Source organism: Capsicum annuum, chromosome 12 (assembly GCF_002878395.1).
Source record: "Capsicum annuum cultivar UCD-10X-F1 chromosome 12, UCD10Xv1.1, whole genome shotgun sequence".
NCBI classification, from domain to species: Eukaryota; Viridiplantae; Streptophyta; class Magnoliopsida; order Solanales; family Solanaceae; genus Capsicum; species Capsicum annuum.
In genome coordinates, this window is record NC_061122.1 from 2,180,192 (window position 1) to 2,203,182 (window position 22,991).

A 22,991-nucleotide genomic window follows, 5' to 3' on the forward strand; every position below is an offset into this window, starting at 1 on the left:
TAGTGATGGGATAACTTATCCCATATACATGGTGGGTTAAGTTATTTCGGATAATCCCGAGATAACTAATCCCGATATTAGTTATCTTGGGAATAGTTATTCCAGAATAATTAGTTTCGGGAGTAGTTATCCGGGATTACTCGAAATAACTTATCCCACCATCCATATGAGATAACTTATCCTATCATTATGGTGTAAATGGTGGGATAAGTTATCCCGATATTAACTAATACCTCCAACCAAACATGAGATAAAATAATCTTTCATTTTATTCTGGGACTACTTATCTCTTATACCTCACATCAAACGACCCCTAAGGGGTGGTTTGGTTGGAAAACAGTTCTCCTGAGATAATTAATCTCGGGATAACTCAGGATTAGTTATCCCACCATGTATATGGGATAACTTATCCCATCACTATGGTGTAAATGGTGGGATAAATAATTCCGATACTAATTAATAAGTCATATCAAACATGGGATAAAATAATACTTTATTTTATTTCAAAATTATTTATCCCTTATACCTCACACCAAACGACCCCTAAAGTTTATGTTATACTCGGGATTTAAAGAAGGATCAAATCACAAAATTTTATTATACTCAATTTAACTTTACATTTTTGCAGGAGCCTGTTTCCATTGTGATCGAACCATTCTTCAGACCCTGCACGTAGCGGGAACTTAGTGTACCGAGCTGATTTTCTTTTAATTTATAACTTTCACGTTTTTCCCAACAGGAAACAAAAAGATTAAAAAAAAATACAATAAAAAATTGACATATCATTATCCACATGTCATTCTTTTATAGGTTTCCATTACGTTTCTACAAACTCGCTACACTAGCGCGTGCTCATCACTCCCCCAAACAATTCCTTTGTATCTAAAAAAGAGTTTCAAAGGAAGACAAAACAAATCTTTGGGTATTTTTTCTTCTTGTTCTGTATGTGAGTTAAGGGAAAAATGGTGAGAAAAAGTGCTATGGGGTGTGGCTATTATGTTGTTGTAGTGGTGTTTTTGTTGATTGGGGGTATGAAAGTGAGATCAGATTCATCAGATCATAGGTACAAATCTGGAGAAGAAGTACCTTTGTATGCTAATAAAGTTGGTCCTTTTCATAATCCTAGGTAACCCCTTTTCATTTTCTTGGTTAAAGATTTGATTTTTATGAGTTTTATATGATTTTGATATCTGGGTAAGAATCAAGATTTAGTTTTGGGGTTAATGTTGCTGGGATGTGATGAATTTTGGTGTATATTAGTGTGTGTGAGCTTACCCTGTTGACCCTTTTCATTTTTTCATTAAAGATTGAGTTTCTATGTTTTAATTTTGATTTTTGTATATTTTTGATATCTTGGTAAGAATCAAGATTTTGTTTGTGTGTGGGGTGTGGTGGTGGTGGATGGTTCTAGGATTTGATGAATTTTGGGTGTATTGGTGAGTTTGCTCAATGTAGATTAGTAGGTGGGAGCTTACCCTTTTGACCCTTTTCATTTTTTTTCATTGAAGATTGAGTTTTTATGTTTTAATTTTGTTTTTTTATATGTTTTTGATATCTGGGTAAGAATCAAGATTTTGTTTGTGTGTGCGGTGTGGTGGTGGTGGATGGTGCTGGGATTTGATGAATTTTGGGTGTATTGGTGAGTTTGCTCAATGTTGATTAGTAGGTGTGAGCTTACCCTTTTGACCCTTTTCCTTTTTTTTCATTAAGATTGAGTTTTTATGAGTTTTTTGGTTCTTTTGTATGTTTTTGATATATGGGTAAAAATCAAGATTTTGTTTTGTGGGCTGGGAGGTTTGGGGGGGGGGGGGGGGGGGGGGGGGGGGGGGGGGTATTGCTGGGATTTGATGAATTTGGGGTGTATTGCTGAGTTTGAGAAATGTATATTAGTGGGTGTGAGCTTATCCTTTTGGTTCTATTCATGTTTTAGGTAAAGATTGAGTTTTTTTGTTTTTATTTTGATTTTTGTATGTTTTATTATATCTGGGTAAGAATCAATATTTTTGTTTTGGGTGGCATTGGAATGACTGTTTTGGGGGAATGTTGCTGGGATTTGATGAATTTTGGGTGTATTTTGAGTTTGGTCTATGTAGATCAGTGGGTGTGAGCCTACCCTTTTGACCTTTTTCATTTTGTTTCATTAAAGATTGAGTTTTTATGAGTTTTTGTTTTTTTGTATGTTTTTGATAGCTGGGTAAGAATCAAGATTTTGTTTTGGGGTGTATGGCTGAGTTTTCTCAATGTAGATTAGTGGGTGTGAGCTTATCCTTTTGGTCCTATTCATTTTTTTAGGTAACGATTGAGTTTTTTTATTTTTATTTTGATATCTGGGTAAGAATCAAGATTTGTTTTGGGTTGTATTGGAATGATTGTGTTGTTGCTGGGCTTTGTTAATTTTGGATGTATTGATGAGTTTTTCTCAATGTAGATTAGTAGGTGTGAGCTTACCCTTTTGACCTTTTTCATCTTTTCCATTAAAGATTTGATTTTTTACGTTTTTAATATCTGTACAAAAATCAAGATTTTGTTTTTTGTAGTATTGGAATTATTGTTTTCGGGGGAAATATTGCTGGGATTTGCTAAATTTTAGGTGTATTTCTGGGTTTTCTCAATGTATATTAGTGGGGTACCTTTGTTTATGAGAATTCTGAGGTATCTTTGGATGTGATAGTTTATATTTTGTACGCGTTGTGTATCTGGGTAAAAGTTGAGTTTTTGTTTTGGGTAGTGTTGTAATGAAAAGGGGGAATCTTGTTGAGAATTGCTGAATTTTGGGTGTAATGTTGTGTTTCTTTACAGGTCTTTGGTAAGTCACACCTACATTCTTTAAACCATAAGGCATCACATTGCTATAATATGTGTCGAAATGAGTAACAAAAGAAGTTTTCTCTTGTCATCTGGATCCATCCGTATCTTGTTGTATCTGGAGTACACATCAAGAAAACTCATTATTTCGTGTCCTGCCATAGCATCGATCATTCAATCAATATTTGGTACTAGAAATGAGTCTATCGGCAAGCTTTGTTCAAATCTTTGAAATCAATACGCATCCTAAATTTGCTTTATTTCTTTGGTTGCCTTCTGAATAGTGTGAACTTTTCTTTTTGGTTGTAGTCTTACATTTGTATATGAGAATTTCCTTAAAAAAAGTAGTTTTGGAACGGATTCTGGGGGAAACTTATACGGTATTTGGTGAATTTGGACAGTAATTTTCAGTGCATGTTAATGAGTCTGCTTGGTAATTGAGTATTATGAATCTTTTCATCCTAGAGTTTTATCATTACATCTAAAAGTAAGGAGAAAGACATTGTCCAAGGTCTTGGTTCTTCTACATGCTAGATCGAATTTAACGTAGTCCATTTTGTAAGAGCACTATCAAAGGAGAACGGAACAAAAGGCTTATCTTTTATGCTTTTAGTGTTTGGATATGGGAAGAGTTCAGTGGTGTGCGTGCCGGTATTTTTTTTTTTTATAAAGCTTTGCTCTTGTTTCGGGTCTTCATGTTGGCAAAGAGTGTCTTGGTACATTAGATATCATTAGCTTTTGTTTAGGATATATTCTGGATATGATAATAAAGGCAAACAATTGTAGAACAACGAAAAGAAACTTCGTAAGAGTGAGAAAGCCCGAGCTGTCTTTCCACAGCTAGTTTAAACCGTCACTTATTCTTCTGTCCAGAAAGTTATTCTGTGAATTGTAGCTCCTGACATAAAATCATGAAAAGGAGTATTTTCATCCATTTTGTTTAACCTGAGAGCTTTGGAGACAGCAATATCCAAAATAGTTATTGTAGTATTATTCACTTTGCTTTAGTTATTGAAAGATACATACTTTGATCTTAGTTTTGGTGCTTTCTTATCATGAGCATGGTAGTGTGGAGCTATGTTGCTTGGACTCTCTAAAAATGTTGCCACATCCGTTTCGGATTCTCCAAAATGAACTATTTTTGAAGTATCTAACATGCACCCATCAATTTTTTTGTAAGAGTTCGAGCAACATAGGTGCAGCGTACCCATCAATTTCCTTACAATTGTTCACAAGCAAAGTTCTAAAAAGGACTTATGAATACTCACAAAGGGTCTTGTCAACTTTTGTGTGTGTGTATGTGTAAAAACACACTCATACACTCTCTTTTTGATAATTCAAAATATTGTGTTATTAATACACAAGATCGTGTCAAGAGCGTGTACAATGTGGATTTATGCAGTGTTCTTATTCCTTTTAGAAAGAACTGCACAATTACCTAGTAGCAATGGTAGAAATTTCTCACTTTCCCCATGAATAATACTTAGCGCAGGGGGTCACCACGTGGGAGCAGGAACTCCTGCTCACTCTGAGTCTCCAGATATGGAGACAAAAAAATTAAGCATGTGTTAAGTGTCTTCTTCCGATGTTTTTGTTTGCACTTCCTTCACAAACCTTAGCTTCGTTAAATCACTTTTGCACTTTGTAACAGTTTCACCAGTTTCCTGGAATGGTCGTTTGGTGACTTCTCTCCGATTTCTCCTTGGGAGAGCTTGTTGTTGGCATCTTTTTTTCGCCAATTGCTTCTGATTTAATTTGCTTGTAAGTTAACTTAGTTAAAGCCCACATTCTTAAGCTTATCAATTTTTGCCTGCGAGATGGATTTTGTTTTTGTCTCCATCCTTTTGACGTTGTCATGGTTCACTCTTTTTCCTTCATTTAAATTCTCTTGTAGCCTTCTAGTTTATTGTTGGAGACTTGTAAAGCTTCTGTCTATGACTACTAGCCAATCTATCTTCATTTTCTCTAAATTTAAATCGGATCGTATTAATTAGCAATATGGCCTCCTTCGGGCTTCTATTTGCAACTGCTGGTCTCTTGTTCGACTTCCTGTTTGCTTCAGTTATATTCTGGCATCAGCAAGAACATTCGCTCCATGTAAGCTAGATTGATTTTTGGCTCTAATTTTATCAGGTGCCTAGGGTTGGTCATCTTTCCTATTCCTTTCCTTGAGGAGAGCCAAGTTTATTAACAGAAATGACAGTCTGCTATCTCTTTTTCCCTGGTGCCTTTCCAGTTATTGACTCTTCGCTGGGTTGCTATGGTTGGGAAAATTCACTAAACGTATTGCTGCTGATTTCTCCTATCTCGCTGAAAAGATTAAGACGCTATGGACAAAGCAGTATTCCAACCAAATTCACTACCATTGTTCTCTTTCTTCCATAAGCTTGAGCAACTTGCTTCATATTACATGTTTCAACGTTTTTTAAATCTCTCCTTTCAATGGAGACTTGAAGAAGAGTAAAGCGTCAACCTTAGCAGGCACCTTCACCCTGCCGTCATGTTTGATGTTTGCGAGGTCCATTATTCCACTATCTACTCAATAAGGTTTTAATAATAAGTCAACATGTGTGCTTGACTTGTAAACTCTGCTGGTTAGTGTCTATGATGACATTCAATGGATGCAAACTTGCAAAATTCCTAATTGGGATACTATTTAGTATGGATAACTGAGGAGATAACTGAACCTTAGTTGGAAAGTCATATGAGCTGATGTCTGAATTATGCTTTTCCCATCCGTGTTTACTATGGATTCCAACTACATTTTCAAGATAACAAAAGTACTTATATGGTTATCAAAAAGATAACAAAAGTACTTATCTATGATTGTTACCATTCTCCACAAAGAGGAGTACTTATCTAGGAACGGGGAAAAAGAACAATTACAAATATTTGCATGGAGGATTGTTATTAAAGGTATCAGAAAAGAGGTGTGCAAATTCAAAGTTACCAAGTTCAAAACTAAAAAAAAGGAGTGTGCAAAGCATTGAGTTAGTGAAAACTGAAAATTACTCTCTTGATTTAGTATATAATCTGAAGCAACTCCAGTGAATCAATGAATCTCTTGAATGATTCTGATTGTTCTGTTTATTGAACATAGAAAACATATCTGATTGTACTTCTCTAGCGCATGCTACATTTACTATTCTCCATCAAGATCTCATTTGTTTACCGTCATTTGCAGTGAGACATACCGCTACTTTGATCTTCCTTTTTGTTCTCCAGGTCAGGCTCATTTCTCGGTTCTCTATTGCTCTAATATCTTTGATTCTTTTCAGTTTTTGATGTTGAATATTGGATTATATGTCTATTCATGCTCTTGGTTTAGGTCACGTGAAAGATAAAACGGAAGCTCTTGGTGAGGTGTTGAATGGAGATCGTTTAGTCACTGCTCCGTACAAACTTGACTTTTTAAGTGATCGAGAAACTGAGGTAGTTTGCAAAAAGACATTGTCTAAGGAAGAAGTTGCAAGATTCCGTGATGCTGTTGCCAAAGACTACTACTTCCAGATGTTTTATGATGACCTGCCCATTTGGGGTTTCATTGGTAAGACAGACAAGGAGGGAAAAGACCCCAGTGACTACAAATATTACCTTTTTAAACATCTTCATTTTGATATCCATCGCAACAAAGATCGCGTGATTGAAGTCAATGCACGAACTGACCCCAATGCCCTAGTGGACATAACTGAAGATAAGGAAGTGGACGTAGAGTTCATGTATTCTGTAAAATGGAAGGAAACAGAAATCCCTTTTGAGAAAAGAATGGAAAAATACTCGCAGACTTCAGCTTTACCACATCATTTGGAGATCCACTGGTTCTCTATCATTAATTCTTGTGTCACAGTTCTGCTGTTAACTGGTTTCCTTGCTACAATTCTGATGCGTGTCCTTAAAAATGACTTTGTCAAGTAAGTAACAAAACACTTTGTTGGATAAATACTCTTATTAATCCAGGAGCTTGTTCTTATCCTATGGTATTTACTGTTTTGATTAAAGATACGCCCATGATGAGGAAGCAGCTGATGACCAAGAAGAAACTGGGTGGAAGTACATTCACGGCGATGTGTTTAGGTACCCAAAGCAGAAGTCACTTTTTGCAGCAGCCCTGGGTTCTGGCACACAGTTGTTTACCCTGTGAGTATGCATGCCTATAAATGGGTTTAGCTATTTAGGTCGTGATAAATATCGTTGACAAATGTTAGTTCTTACCGCCTCTTTTTTCCCAGAGCAATTTTCATATTCATACTTGCGCTTGTTGGTGTGTTTTACCCCTACAACCGAGGAGCTCTTTTCACAGCTTTGGTGGTTATTTATGCTCTTACATCAGGAATTGCAGGCTATACTGCATCATCATTCTATTGCCAACTTGAAGGGAAAAATTGGGTAAGAAAGTGTGGAGAGCAATATTTTTACTGTTGTCAAGTTGTTCCTACAAGTGCGTCTCTTACTGTGTTTACTAAGTTTCCTTATTGCATCATTCTCTTCTAGTTAGTTAAGGTCTCTTGGTTTTTACAGGACTAGTCATGAATCATGATAGAATTTTCAAGAGTAAGGTGTAAAACTTCCACCGCAAGTTTAGTTTAACAGAGCATATACCAAGGTTTTACCTAAATAGAATTAGGGGCATGTTTGAGAGCGCCAGATAGACTTTTGTATTTTCATAATAAATAAAGAGCTTCTTTCCTTGTCAAAAAAATAAATTATGAGCTTTTCTTCCTTTCACTTAGCGTCTTCATCTTTGGCCTTCCCTTCTACCAACAATTGCTAAGCCTTAATCCAAACTTATCAGTGGTTAATTCTATAAATTTTCATTGTCCTTTATGCTTCATCTGAACCTGTTTCATCCCATTACAGAAACTTGTCTTGAGGACAAGTTAATGTTGTTAAAAACTAGAGGTTATTCACATTTTATACTAATATACAAATCTGGTAAAGAAGCAACCTTACTAAGAAAGCTGCTTGTTGAGTAAGGCCGGCTTTCGAGCCCAAGCCCCTTGTATAGGTTGGGTGCTTGAGCGCATCTTTCTCATATCGATCAAGGCTTTCATGGAGTTTGAAATAAGGCTTTCCATTTTTATTATGTTCTTCCCTAAGTTAGCATGAATTTTATAAGTCAGTTTTTGTATACAACCGTCTATTTAAGTCCCCACCCCTCCCCACCCCAATCTCTCGTTTCCTATTTGCTGCCTTGCAACTTATTATCCTTGAAACAAAATCAATGGCTCCCAACAATTAATGTTGTGGTTGGTCCTTTCGCAGAGTTAATAATTACTTGACATTGTTTTATTGGTTTTCAGAAGAAAGCGGAAAATGTGTACTGACCTCAAATTCAATTTTTTTTTAAAGGTAAGGAACTTGTTGTTGACAGGAGCTCTGTTCTGTGGGCCGCTGTTTCTAACTTTCTGCTTCCTCAATACTGTTGCAATTGCTTATCATGCCACTGCAGCACTTCCTTTCGGTACTATCGTGGTCATTTTCCTCATATGGGCCCTTGTGACATCGCCATTGCTCGTATTGGGAGGAATTGCAGGAAAGAATAGCAAGGCAGAATTTCAAGCTCCAACCCGAACTACGAAGTATCCGAGAGAGATACCACAATTACCCTGGTATCGCGGAGCTCTTCCTCAGATGGCAATGGCTGGGTTCTTGCCTTTCAGCGCTATCTACATTGAACTCTATTACATATTTGCCAGCGTGTGGGGTCATAGGATTTACACGATTTACAGTATCTTATTCATAGTTTTCATCATTCTGATCATTGTCACTGCATTTATTACGGTGGCTTTGACATACTTCCAACTTGCTGCTGAAGACCATGAATGGTGGTGGAGGTAAATTAACACTACTTAATTCACCAAATTCTTTTCAAAAAGTTTAAGGATGCATCTGAATATGGCATTAATAATATGCTGTGCTCCATCACTTGAGTATTCATTAGCGAGTATTTGAGTAGGTCAGCGTTATTATAACTTCATTCATCTCCTTTTATATCTTTTTTTGGGAGGGGAGGTTGAGGTTGGGGGGACGTGGATGGGTCTATTTGGTTTAGGATTTGCCACTATTTGATTTTGTCTTGGAGAGTGCTGATTTAGATCTCTTATATTAGTTGGGGGTACGTTAAAAAAAGATGTATATTCTGGACCTAAGTTGCTTAGACTCTCCAAAATGTTGCCGCAACCGTGCCGGATCCTTTAAAAATACACTATTTTTGGAGGATCCGACACGCACCCGTAGACATTTTTTAAGAGTCTGAGCAACTTAGTTCCGGACATTTTGTCGCGGTGCTACTAGAAAAAATTGTTATCCGATCAATGGATTCCCTGGTTTTTGGATTTTCATTTCTTTATGTAAACAAGAAGTTGTAGCAAAGGCCACGTCTCTGTACCCTTCCATAGAGTATGGGCCTTCAAGCGTACGTTGTTAAGAAAGATCGGATATTGCCTATTCTTTAAGCTTTAATTTATCTGCAGTTGGCAAAATACCTACTCATTTCTGCTGCTTGTTACTCTTCCTGAAAGCTGACAACATTTTGTTTTTGAGAATACGCGTGCGTTGTTGAGTCTCTCACATATATGTTGATCTTCTAGGTCTTTCCTTTGCGGTGGATCAACCGGCTTGTTTATCTACGGCTACTGCCTGTATTACTATTATGCCCGATCAGACATGTCAGGTTTCATGCAAACCTCATTCTTCTTTGGTTACATGGCTTGCATTTGCTATGCCTTCTTTCTCATGCTTGGAACTGTTGGTTTCCGAGCTGCTTTGTTTTTCGTCCGCCACATATACCGCTCAATCAAGTGCGAGTAAGATGCAGAATTCCACATTGGCCTGGTTCGACCGGTAAGTTCCTCATTTTACTTTTAACCTCTACGTTACTCAGATCCTCCAAAAACGTCAGCACACCCCTCCCGGATCCTCCAAAACCAAAAACATAGCGCATTTGTTGGAGGATTTGAGCTACTCGGAACCACTGACATTTTTGGTGGATCCGAGCAAATATAACTCGTAGATTTATTTGGCTAACTTACAAGCGTCGTTCATGGAGAATGCAACAGGGCTTGTGTTTTTGGTGTAAAAATCGTCGACATGCTTGGAGTAGTGCAGCACATTGCCTGAGCAACTAAACAGAAGATGTAATGTTGAACAAGTTCACATCAGTTTTCAGGTGGCAACTTTATGTTTGAACAGTGTTCTTTTTTATTGTGTTGTTTAGAACAAAGAGCCTATTAGTTTTAGCTTCAGCTTGTTGTTCTTAGTTTTAAAACCTTCTTGATATATAATATATGGTTCTATTAATTGCATCCTTAGTTGTTTTATGTTCCAATTGTTGTGTTAGTCATATGACCAAGAGGTCGTGGGTTTAAGCCGGGGAAACAGTCTCCTGATAGACCATAGACCATAGACCATTGTGGTCCGGCCTTTTCCAGAGCTCGTACATAGCGGGAGCTTTAGTGCATCATGGTTATGTAGACCGATTTTCAACGATTCAAACGGTTCGTCGAATGCAAGTTATATTTTCTTTTTAAAAGACAATTATGTAAATGATAACTGGACAAAAATAACATATTCAGTGTGATTTTACGAGAGCGCTTTGAGAGGATGGGCGTATGCATTACCTATTTTACGGTGTATATACAACAACAATAACATAATCGATGTGATTTCACAAGTGGCGATATGAGTAGGATAATGTCTGCAAATCTCTTATACCTTATGTGAGGTCGAGAGTTGTTTTCGATAGACTCTCTGCTCAAGAAACTTATGGCATATTTGAATCATAATATTTGTTTTTGCTAATGAAATGCAACATAAATTAAAATAATTCACTTCACAAATATCGAATTCGATAAAAGTGCGAGTGTAATTCTAAACGTAAGATCTGAGGAGGATAGAGTATATGCAGACCTTACCACTACCTTTGAGAGGTAGAGAGGCTGTTTTCGAAAGACCTAATAAATACTGATCAAATTGTGCAAATAAATGTTAACACAATCAACAATTATAACTTAAAACACTTTTAATTTTTTTTTTTATATATATACTTTTATTAAACTTTGAACCAATAAAAAAATACAAGAACAAAAAAAAAATAAAAATTAAACTCCACCAGTAACACTACCATTAAATATTTCAATAGTGTCACCTTGACAAACATGGTGCCATCTAAATGAACGATCATCATCCATCACATTTTGTTTATAAATAAAAAAATAACCTTCTTGTGGAAGCTCTAATTCCAATTTTTGTAATTCTTTCTTCAATTGTCCCACATTTTCTAAAGGATTTACTTCTATCGGAATTTTGTTAGTGCCACATTTCGTTAAAATCATAATTCGTAATTTCTTCGATCCGTTTCCGTTATTCACTGACGACGATACTGGAGGAGAAGTCGTCGTCGTTGTTGCTGGTGCTGGTGCTGGTGTAGTGATAGTACTTGGCTTGATACTGACATCGATTTCTGAATTATTCGAAATTCCATAATGCTGAAGACTATGATGATCGATTAATTCGATTCCATTTGCATGCATGGCTAATTTACTCACATGCACACCATCCATATCGTGAATTCTCTCTTTTACCCTCCAAATACTATCCGTGACGTCAGCCTCTAACGCCATGACGCCTAGTTTGGACGCTGGCATTCTCAGGAGGAGTTGGATTATTTTCTTCGTCACAGACGACGACGGCTGTTCTGTCTTGACCGCGTTAGTCTTGTCTGGTTCAGATTCTACGATCAGTTGAATGTGAGATCGGTCGAGGATATCGGAATAATGAACGTTTAAATGGTCATCTAAGACATTACCTTTGAAAATTAAGGTTTGTTTTGGTATAGGAATACCTTGATCTCTTCGAATCTTGTCTTTGATCTCTAAAATTGTGTCAAAATAACCAACTTCAATTGCAAATGGCCTTCCTTTTGTTGGTTGAAAAAACACATCCATTTAACACAAATCTTCTGATCTCTCGCTCGTGAGCAAGATTATACTGAATATGTTATTGCTGTTACAACGTAAAAATCTTTCACTCAAAATTAAATTAACAAATAATATGGTACCTTAAATATAGGTGAAACAATATTCAAAAAGGTTAGATTTTCCTACTAAATCTATGGATAGTTACAACAATATACCGATATTGCATGTGCATATTTTATTTTATTTTTCAAAATACAAAATCAATTTTATATTCTCCTATTTATTTATTTTTAAAAATATTTTTCAACAAGATAATTGTGATTCAAATGGACAAGTTGTTACATGGAATTAATTAATTACACATGGGTAAAAAGTAAAACTCCTGTGTACACTATATTTACGCCAACCTAATAATTCAAAAAATATCGTATCCTTATAATATTTTTTTTTTTCATTTTTCATTCGGGATAATATTTTGAATTCGATTAATTCAAATTTATTAAATGGATAAGAGTGAGCTAAAGTGTGTTTTATCACATGAAAATTCATTTTTATAATTTGAACTGCAGACTTATTATTAAGAATAAAGTAATATTTATCAAACTTTAACGCAGTTTTACGAGGTCCATATATTTATAATTCATTAACCTAAAGTATGATAGTAAAAGCAAAGCATGTGAAATATACAAAAAAGCAAGCACTACCACAACTTAGTGGAAGAATGTATACCTAATTATTATTTAATTAAATTGATTAATTAGCTTTACCTTACAATAACTTATCTTCATCAAAGCAAAATTAAACTTGTATTCAACTTAATATATTATATATAAGTTTTTGGATCAGTACCATTTAATTAAATATTTTAAAGAACAAAGAAAAATAAACTAATTAAGTTTAGTGGATGTGCTTTTCTAGGTAGTGGACAACAAATGAGTGTGTAAAAAAATTAATTAAATAAATCTTAATTTAACTTTCGATATTAAGATTCTTTTTTTTCCTTAATTCATTTATTTAATTAAATTCACGATAAACAAGCTCAACAAAGATATTTTTTTTATTATATCCTTGTCAGAATCAACCACCTCGAGAACCGTGGCATCCGGCGGGGCAACGTGGAGCTGTCTGTAATTGTTGGGATTAAGGCTAAATTATGTTTATTAATCTGTGATTAGTAGTAATGTTGGGTGTTACGGTGTCACGTGTAAGTCTTGTGATGGACTTGGGGGACAAATAAATATTTTTAATAAAGTATTTTTATATTAAAAAAAGTTTAAAAACTAACTTAGGATGTGGAGTTTAAGGATTGGTTAAATATTAAAAAATGTTCTTGGGGATATAAATTCATGGACATTGATGAAAAATCAGAATAATGAATTGGAAAAATGATTAAAAAGGGTACTAAATTATCTTTTATTATCGTTGGCATCTAAATTTCATTAAAAAAAAAAAATTGTTTCGAACATTTATAAGTTTCAACACTTCTATTCAACAAGTAAATGTTTGTTAACAAATTAATTCTAGCATTTAAAAGTGTTTTTTAGTACTCGATGTGCTTACCAATTGAGCCAACGCGCTAATATAATATACTTTCGTTGTCTATTTTATACGATACTCTTTCTTTTGAAGCCGATTTCAAAAATTTCAATATTTAAAATTTTCTAATTTTAAACTTTTTATTTACCCCTAATAAGATGCTTCTATAATCTTCTACAATACGTTAAATTAAAAATAACTATATATAATAACTATCTTAAGTGATGAATAAAAAATAGTTTGGTACACTAAAACTCTCGCTATACGTGAGATCGTTTTCACGAGTTGAATCCGTAACCTTCTAATTACGTGACAATAACTTTACAAGTTACGTTAAAACTCCCTTTCTTAAGTGAATAAAAGATAGGCTGGTGCACTAATAGTACTCTCGTTATATCTGAGATCGTTTTTATGAGATGAATTCATAACCTCCTAATCACGTGACAACCGTTTTACAAGTCACGTTAAAACTCCCCTTCTTAAGTGAATAAAAGATAGTGTGGTGCGCTAAAACTCTCGTTATATGTAAGATCGCTTTTACCAGTTGAATCCGTAACCTCCTAATCACGTGACAACAACTTTACAAGTTACATTAAAACTCCCCTTCTTAAGTGAATAAAAGATAGTCTGGTGCACTAAAACTTTCGTTATATCTGAGATCGTTTTCACGAGTTGAATTCATAACCTCCTAATCGCGTGACAACAACTTTACATGTTACGTCAAAACTCTCCTTTTTAAGTGAACAAAAGATAATTTGGTGCACAAAAATTCTTGTTATCGAATTAAATTCATAACCTCCTAATCACGTGACAACTACTTTACAAGTTATGTTAAAATTCCCCTTCTTAAGTGAGCAAAAAATAATCTGGTGCACTAGAACTCTCGTTATCGAGTTAAATTCATAACCTCCTAATCACGTGGCAACAACTTTACAAGTTATGTTAAAACTCCCCTTCTTAAGTTAGCAAAAAATAATATGATGCACTAAAACTCTCGTTATCGAGTTAAATTCATAACCTCCTAATCACGTGAGAACAACTTTACAAGTTACGTTAAAACTCCCCTTCTTAAGTGAACAAAAGATAATCCAGTACACTAAAACTCTCGTTATCGAGTTAAATTCATAACCTCCTAATCACGTGAAACCAATTTTACAAATTATGTTAAAACTCCCCTTCAACTTTTTTTTAAGTGAATGAATGAAATTATTTGTACTCCTACATGTTATGGTAATTAGAGACATGGGAACATATGTGAAACCTTTAAAAGTGGAAGACATATTTTCTTTATTGTACAAGAATCTTTTGTGGGACTAAACACATGAAATGACTTGTACAGTTGTACTAGAATACCTCTCATAAATTGTTTTGCATTATTCCTTCAAAAAACATAGAATAATTTCCACATCTCTATTTGTGGACAAACGTAAAAAGAATCTTTACACTATCAGGTCAAGTCAAGTCTAAGTTATAATTGACCTGACTAAATATATCAATATTTGAGCAATAACTTTGCTTGTGTTCCTCTTCGGAATCTTTATGTGCGTTATAATCTTTTGCATGTGTTGGTTAATATCATTGCTCGAAAATTTATCAATTATGGCTTCGCCAAGTTCTAGAGATCGACCTGCATTTCCTTCTTTCACCTCGTCCAACCCTCTAACCGCGTGTACTTCATCGGAATCTTCATGTGCTTTATAATCTTTTGCATGTGTTGGTTAATGTCATTGCTCGAAAAATTGTTAATAATGACTTGGTCAGGTTCTAGAAATCGAGCTGCATTATTCCTTATTTCACCTCGTCCAACCCTCTAAACATGTGTTCTTCATCTGAATCTTCATGTGCGTTATAATCTTTTGCATGTGTTAGTTGATATCATTGCTCGAAAATTTATCAATAATGACTTCGCCAAGTTCTAGAGATCGACCTGCATTTTCTTATTTCACCTCGTCCAACCCTCTAATCGTGTGTTCTTCATCGGAATCTTCATGTGAGTTATAATCTTTTGCATGTGTTGGTTGATACCATTGCTCGAAAATTTATTAATAATGAACTCGCTAGGTTCTACGGATAGAGCTGTATTTCCTTATTTCATCTCGTCCAACCCTCTAACCGTGTGTTCTTCATCGGAATCTTCATGTGCGTTATAATCTTTTGCATGTGTTGGTTGATATCATTGGTCGAAAATTTATTAATAATGACTTCGCCAGGTTCTAGAGATCGAGCTGCATTATTCCTTATTTCACCTCGTCCAACCCTCTAAACGTGTGTTCTTCATCGGAATCTTCATGTGCGTTATAATCTTTTGCAACTATTGGTTGATATTATTGCTCGAAAATTTATTAATGACGACTTCGCCAGGTTCTAGAGATAGAGCTGCATTTCCTTATTCCACCTCGTCCAACCGTCTACAAGTAATGTACATAAAAAGTGCAATTAGTAACAACAAAATTTTTTTTTTTTTAACTATGTCAATATATATATATATATATATGTTTTAAATTCTTTTGTTGAAACATAGATCCAAAATTTGAACAAACTTACAATCAAAGTCATGTCATGTTTCATATACTATAACAAAATGTTGTACTTTTTTTTAATCATACTCTTTATTAAATTCCAATACCCACTATAACCATCTTTTTTCTCTACTCTCTAATGTCCCACCATCGTCTTTAGCTTTCCCATAATTTAAATTAATTTAAACATTATTATAAAAAAAAAATAATAAAGATACCTACAACTCCACTCTTCAATTCCCCAAAGTTTCCTTTTTCAGGTATACTTTGAAATGTCCCTTTAAGAAATTAAACATCATATTTTGTCCTTGATGAAGTCCTATCATTAGTTTTAATTTACTACTTACAACAAGTCAACAATTAGAAGAAGCTGGTTAGTTTGATTAATTTGTTGTTTTATTTTTATAGTTTTTTTCTATGTTGCTCGGATTCTTCAAAAACGCGATAGATCATGCGTGTTGGATCGTCCAAAAGTAATGTATTTTTGGAGGATCCGACACGAGCGCGACAGTAGTTTTGGAGAGTCCAAGCAACATAAAGGTTTTAGTGGCTTAGATTTTCAATATGCTAGCTTTTTGTTAATTACCTTATTATGTCTTCTTTATTAGTCCTTAATTTGTTTGAAATGTTGAAATTTAATAGTACTTAAAGAAAAAAAAATTCATCATTCTATTGCAATTTTCTTTCAGATGAAATTCTAGAACAATTGAATGAGTTTTGTTAATTTATGTTGCTTGGACTCTCCAAAAACGTTGTTGTACCCGTGCCGGATCCTTCAAACCTACACTATTTTTGGAGTATCCGACATGCACCTGTCGATATTTTTGAAAAGTTCGAGCAACGTAGATTAGAGATACTTTTGTGGAAGTTAGTTATACTGAGAATTCCTTTAGCCTTTATTATAGTAATTGTTGTTGTTGCATGTATAGAATTAATAACCTTATATTGAGTCAATAGACTTAGTTGATAAAGTTTTGGATGGTAGAAAAAAACTAGCACTCACTAAGTTGTAAAATATTTTTCACATTTAAAAGAGGTGGAGCTAGGATTTGAACGTTAAAAAGGGGCAGCTCGGTGCACTAATGCTCTCACTATGCATAGGGTCTGTGAAGGGCCCCATCACAAGGGTGTATTGTACGCGCCCTTACTTTGCATTTCTGCTAGAGGCTGTTTCCAAGGCTTAAACCCATGACCTCCTGGTCATATGACAGCAACTTTACCAGTAAATCATAGGATAGCGATATCAAGTGTTAGTTACTAGGTTTCAAATTTAATTTTTGCACATATTCAGTAGATTTCTTTATACAAATACATACTTTGGAGTTTGGACTAAAACTACTTTGTTCGATCGAACCCATAGCTGACCTTCTAGCTCCGCGCCTATGATCTCCGGCTCTCAATGACCATACATATGGCGTTGATAGTCCTGCGAAAAGTGATTCCAAAATGGTAGATCTTGGTGTTAAGTCTCACTTTGGTGTGGTGATCCATTGTTTTTTTCCTGCTATACTAGGGAAGCAACCACTAGTGCTTGCATTAGAGTAGGCTGTCAACATCACGGACACCCCTTGTGATGCGGCCTTTGCCCAGACTCTGCTAACGTGACATGTTTTGTGCACCGGATGGTCCTATATTAAACTGCAGATATCATAATCTTTTTGTGATTATAATAGTTCGGAAACAGCCTCTGGCAGAAATGCAAGGTAAGGCTGCGTAGAATACACCCCTGTGGCGCATAGCGCGGGTGCTTTAGTGCACCGAACTGCCTTTTTTTCGTGATTTGTAATAGAATCTCTCTTTGATAGTGTGTTGTACTTCTTCCTGTTTCATCAAGTTCTAACATGTTAGGACTTTAAATAACATAGTGAACCTAAATTCTAGTCTGGTGCATGAAGTATCCTGCATTCATGCAGGGATATGGGAAAGGCCGCATCACGAGGGGTGTTATGTAGGTGGCCTGCCCGATTCCACAGCTCAATCCGATGATCTATAGGTCATACTATGGACTAAAATTTAACAGAATTCGCGAGGTTTCAACTATATCACTGAGGAAAATACAAAGAAGTTTGATTGTTGAATTTGTTTCATCAGCAAGCTTTACACAATTTGCTTCAACATAAGAGTATATATATGTCTACTTAACCAACACCTTTTTGTTGTTATATGCAGGACATTGTTCGTAATTTGATTTGATTGATCGTTAGATAGTATAACACAAGTTCTTAATATTTAACCAAAAATGCAAACACCAAGATTCAATCTTGAAGTTGAGGCCTTGTTTGAAGATGATTCTGATATTACTAGCCAAGTAGCTTCCAACGTATGCGTGGGTGAAACATTCGCGGATCCTTCAAAGAACAGCGTTATAGATTTCACTCAGTTGAATTCCGAACCTGTGTCTCTTGACTTGTCTCTTAACCAGGATTCAATAGGCGGTTTTTCAGTATCCAGTACAAGTGAAAGCAGCAATGAACTTGCAACTACACAAACTTCAGTATCAGGACCAGGATTTCAACGAGTTTTTAGCTGCAATTTCTGCCAGAGAAAGTTCTATAGTTCACAGGCACTTGGTGGACACCAGAATGCACATAAAAGAGAGCGAATACTAGCAAAACGTGCTATGAGAATGGGCGTTTTCTCAGGAAGGTATGCTAATTTAGCGACTTTGCCTTTACACAGATCTACAATAAGGTCATTAGGAATCAAAGCACATGCTTCACTACACCAGGTGTCTGCACCAGCAATCAGGCCACTCGATTTCAAAACAAGCGCAAGATTTGAGTATGATAATCGCCAGAGTCCACCTTTGTACATGGAGAATGATGTTGCTGATCAGTTAGTACTATGGCCTGGCAGTTTCCGTCAAGTGACAAATCCCAGTACCTCTCACACTAATTTCGCTCTCCCTGGATGTTCAAATGTGACATTGACTCCATACGTCGAAAAAGATGAACCAATTGCACCAGACCTCACACTGAGGCTTTGAGATATTTGACAGCAAGTAGCTCAACATCATTTAGCTTTCATGTTTTATTTGTACAGTGACATATATATTGTCCTATGTGTGGATATGCTATGCACAATGCCTTCTCAGGCCAGTGTGATTGGGACATCAAATGATTGTTTTACAATTTGAATGTATTAGTTATGACTTGTAACTGTTATCATACTTTGTATTTCCTCCTTATAAGATTGCATTACTTTTAAGTATCGACAACTATAACTCTGAAGGGGAGCCTTGGAGTAACTGGTAAAGTTGCTGCCATGTGACCAGGAGGTCACGGATTCAAGCCCTAGAAACAACCTCTGGTAGAAATGCAAGGTAAGACTGCGTAGCGGTAGCTTTAGTGCACCGGGCTGCCCTTTTATCAACAACTATAACTCTCTGTGTGTGTATGTGTGTTGGTGTCTAGGCTAGTTAATCGGATACTTTCATAGGCTAGTTAATCGGATACTTTCATAGCACGTATACCATCGAGATCTACTTTCATTACCTGGGAAATGTTAGGAGGTGTGCTACCGTCCTGCCCCACTTATGATCTTGCCTTGAATCTTCCAGTTAGTGGACTGGTCTAGTGCTGTAGTATGCTGCTTACCAGTTATGCCGAAGAGAAGAATATGGAGGATTGATCCTATTCACTGCTAATCGTGCAGTTTCCTTCCAATGATAAGGCTTTCGGGCAGTGGATCGTTTAGTAAGGACCTAGTCTTTCGCGAGACTTCAGGTTTACCTCTTTTGTTAGGTCTCGACTTATCTGTTATGATCGCGTTTTGTACCCCTACTAAGAAATTTTAGGGTGGATTCTAACGAAGGGGGGTGTTCATATCTAAGTCCTAACTAGAGCCTATAGCAGTACGAAGTCGCTTATGCCGAAGGTCGATTGAACATGTTCGGGTGCATACAAATGGCGGGTTTGACGAACGAATTCATTCCCATGTAGATAAATACAATAGATGGAAACCTAAGCAAGTAGCCAAGCACAACCCCTCGCAAGTTGATGCATCGGGCTTTCGCCCATTTATTCTATACCAAAAGTGAATTCATTTGCATACGACATTCTTACGGCACGAGCAAGGCATGAATCATCGTAAGGAAAGGGCTGGGGGCTCTTACATGACTGATCCATCGTAAGAAGGGGTTCTACTTAGAATGGCTCTATTCCATCGTAGTTAGCCAAACATATCGAGATCTATAAGAACGACCGGGCGGTCGAAATCTTGATACTACGGATATAGTTGAGTAAAAATAGTATAATTTTTCGACGAAGGGGGTTCGGATGAACCCCTGGATCCTATGTAGATCCGCCACTGGGCATGGTATGGTATGGTACGGTATTTGAAACTTTGATACGGTAATTTCGGTATTCGATTTTTAGAAATATTATACTATTACCATACCATATTAATTCGGTATGATTTGGTATTTTGACGTTTGGTTTCGGTATTTTGCAGTATGGTAATCGGTAACCATAGTTTATTTAACTTTGATAATATATACTCATATACTAGAGTATTATTACTTCGACTTTTTAAGAACATGTCTTAATTGTATCATAAATATGCATTACACGTATAGAAATATTGAAAAAGAAGTACAAACAATTCCTTTTATTAGTCAATTACACCAAAAAGACATTTCAATCAAGATAGAGTAACAAAAGTTTCAATGTCTAAATATTTTTATACTAATACTAAGTATTTTTTTTTTTTTGTGTATATATATATATAAAAGTTACTTATGTAACTATATATATTTCGGTATGGTATTCGGTATTTTGATATGTCATTTGTAAATACCGAATACCATACCATATACCAAAAAAATTTAAAATGTATACCATATACATATCAAATACCATAATACCAAAAAACACAGTATCAAAAATTTCGGTTCAGTATGGTAATTCGGTATATACCATACCACGTCCACCCCTACTCCTAGGAAGGTTCTTGTACTAGTTAGGAAATTTCTATTATCGACTATATTGGTCGGACTCTTCAAAAAATGTTTTCAGATTTGTATCGGATCCTCGAAAGTGCATTGGTTTTGGAGAATCCTAGGAAAGTCTTTGCACAAGTTGGAAATAAAAAGTGTAGGCCCTTTTGGTCCTAGATATTCTTCATGCAGTACTAGTGATTTTGACAACAAATAGAATTTTCACATGGGTTGGAAAGTAAGTATACCTAGGACCACTTTAGAAACAAATTGTTCGATTGGAACATGAAAACGCGACTAAATTGAAAGGACTCAATGAATTCGAAAGAATTAAATGAGGACTCGTATGAGGTGAGAGTATCATGCACGGTCCAACTATACTGCATCGGGAATTATTTCCGTCATGCATGGGTCCGGGAAAGGGTGTGACTATACTTATGTTGTCATCAAATTCCAATTTGGACTATGTTTTGGGCTTTTTCTAACTGTATAATCAAACCCAAATTGTCAATGTATGCATATATAGTGATTGTATCACACCTGTTGACTTTGATATACTAGTAAAAATCTAAGTTGCACGAACTCTTCATTTTTTATGTCGTATTCGTGTCGGATTCTTTAAAAATACACTAATTTTGACGAATCCGACACGCACCCATTGACATTTTTGACGAGTTCGAGCAACATAGGTAAAAATTACAATCCGTACATTGTTTGTATATCGGTATTTATTTGAATCAGTCATAATATTTTTTATTTGTCGGAACAACTTAAGACGTGAGTAGAAAACACGTCTGAAGTTTTATATGACTGAATTTAAGCCATATTTAATGAACTTAAGACAAAAAAATATTGAATTTCAGGTAAAAATGACTGAACTTCAGTCATATGTGTATCTTCAACCATATGAAACTTCAATATATAGGTAGAATTTTCCCGAAAAACCCCTCCCGCCCCTCTAGCTCCATCGTGATATGCCAAACCACGTTGATCACCATGCGATTGTGTTATCTCTTGAACACTATCACAATTCGAATTGTATTATCACGAGTTTTGAATTTCAATAGTTATCTTGAACAAGGATTCTTTAATTTGGCACAACAAAAAAATAGGACAAAAATGCAATTATCATATAACCCAATGATGTAACATTTATTTGCAATCATAAAAAGACAAACCAATGGTCCAATTTTTTTCCAATCTTGAATAAGAAATACAGTAAGGACATGATTTAATTATTTATTTAGGACTTGATAAGTTACATGATTTAAAAATATAAAATAAAGTGTATATAGACCTTCTAGAGAAATTCCCTTCCCCAGGTGTTTTTTTTTTCTTTTTTTTTCTTTTAATAGAAAAATAAATAAATAAAGATCTACTTAATAGATTGCATATGAACTCAAGATATTCATATACCTCATGTAGTTTTTGACCTTTTCTCCTTTGAATTTGAATAGAATTATATAAACATTGTTGTACATGAAAATATAACAAAGTAAATAACAAAGAGATAAAGTGAATCTAATTTTTTATATTAGGCGTATCAAGGTTGAGGAAGTTAAGGAGGTTATTTGCAGAATGCATGGGGTAGAGTGACTGGGTCAAATGAGATTTCGGTGGATTTTTGGAAGAGTACTGATGGGACAGGTTTGGAGTGGCTGACGAGGTTGTTTAATATTATTTTTAGGGCGGCGAAGATGTCAGAAGCTTGTAGATGGAGTACGATGATTCCATTATATAAAAACAATTGGGACATTCAGAGTTACAACAACTATAGGGTGTTTGGAAAAGAATGGTAGAGTTAAGGCTGAAGAGGACTGTGACTATTTCCGAGAATCAGTTCGATTTCATGTCAGGTCATTCGACTAACGAGGTCATTCACCCCATGAAGAGATTAGTGAAGTAGTTTAGGGAGAGGAAAAAGGACTTCAACATGGTATTCATTGATCTCGGAAGGGATATGATAAAGTCCTAGGGGAGAATCTGTGGAGGTGCTTGAAGGCTAAAGGGGTGCCTGTGACGTACGCACACGAGATCGATTCAGGACATGCATGACAGAGCAAAGACACGTATGAGAACGGTAGGAGGAAATTCAAAGCGCTCGTGTTTAAAGAAATACTCACACGAAGAATCAAAAAATATGGAACAATGACTCACAAAAAACGTAGAATATTATAGTGCATTAATGAAGAAGAAATTGAAAGTTGATATATTCATGATTTTAGAGCTCAGTATACTACTAGGGGAGGCTATATTATAAGACATTAGGTACATATT

General features: G+C 35.5%; 3 protein-coding genes across 6 annotated transcripts; 2 read left to right on the plus strand and 1 right to left on the minus strand.

Annotated features, from left to right (window-relative positions):
• Window positions 1-840: 840 nt before the first annotated feature.
• On the plus strand, window positions 841-10,109 carry LOC107850597 (transmembrane 9 superfamily member 3). Of its 2 annotated transcripts, none has more exons than XM_016695234.2 (8): window positions 841-1,126; window positions 5,990-6,030; window positions 6,134-6,716; window positions 6,805-6,942; window positions 7,035-7,191; window positions 8,155-8,639; window positions 9,396-9,648; window positions 9,854-10,109. In XM_016695234.2, exons 1-7 carry the CDS (start codon window positions 963-965, stop codon window positions 9,613-9,615), a joined length of 1,788 nt encoding a protein of 595 aa, XP_016550720.2. In that variant the 5' UTR covers window positions 841-962; the 3' UTR covers window positions 9,616-9,648; window positions 9,854-10,109. The 2 variants fall into 2 exon arrangements, with proteins under 2 accessions (XP_016550720.2, XP_016550719.2); XM_016695233.2 differs by having other exon boundaries at window positions 9,864-10,109.
• A 145-nt stretch (window positions 10,110-10,254) lies between these two features.
• On the minus strand, window positions 10,255-11,810 carry LOC107849544 (ubiquitin domain-containing protein 7SL RNA2-like). The gene has a single exon (XM_016694098.2). The coding sequence runs from the start codon at window positions 11,748-11,750 to the stop codon at window positions 10,905-10,907; it is 846 nt and encodes a 281-aa protein (XP_016549584.2). The 5' UTR covers window positions 11,751-11,810; the 3' UTR covers window positions 10,255-10,904.
• Window positions 11,811-15,950: 4,140 nt separating this feature from the next.
• Window positions 15,951-18,942, plus strand: LOC107851836 (zinc finger protein 4). 3 transcript variants are annotated; one of them, XM_016696930.2, is made up of 2 exons: window positions 15,951-16,151; window positions 17,948-18,942. In XM_016696930.2, the coding sequence occupies exon 2, from the start codon at window positions 18,018-18,020 to the stop codon at window positions 18,762-18,764; it is 747 nt and encodes a 248-aa protein (XP_016552416.2). In that variant the 5' UTR covers window positions 15,951-16,151; window positions 17,948-18,017; the 3' UTR covers window positions 18,765-18,942. The 3 variants fall into 3 exon arrangements, with proteins under 3 accessions (XP_016552416.2, XP_016552418.2, XP_047256483.1); XM_016696932.2 differs by having other exon boundaries at window positions 15,954-16,038; XM_047400527.1 differs by lacking the exon at window positions 15,951-16,151 and adding an exon at window positions 17,672-17,808.
• Window positions 18,943-22,991: the final 4,049 nt, after the last annotated feature.

Coding starts and splice junctions, on each gene's coding strand:
- LOC107850597 (XM_016695234.2), top strand. CDS start 963: ATGGTGAGAAAAAGTGCTATGGGGTGTGGCTATTATGTTGTTGTAGTG. Junction 6,717..6,804: donor CTTAAAAATGACTTTGTCAA/GTAAGTAACAAA, acceptor TTTTGATTAAAG/ATACGCCCATGATGAGGAAG. Junction 7,192..8,154: donor AACTTGAAGGGAAAAATTGG/GTAAGAAAGTGT, acceptor TTTTTTTTAAAG/GTAAGGAACTTGTTGTTGAC.
- LOC107849544 (XM_016694098.2), bottom strand. CDS start 11,750: ATGGATGTGTTTTTTCAACCAACAAAAGGAAGGCCATTTGCAATTGAA.
- LOC107851836 (XM_016696930.2), top strand. CDS start 18,018: ATGCAAACACCAAGATTCAATCTTGAAGTTGAGGCCTTGTTTGAAGAT.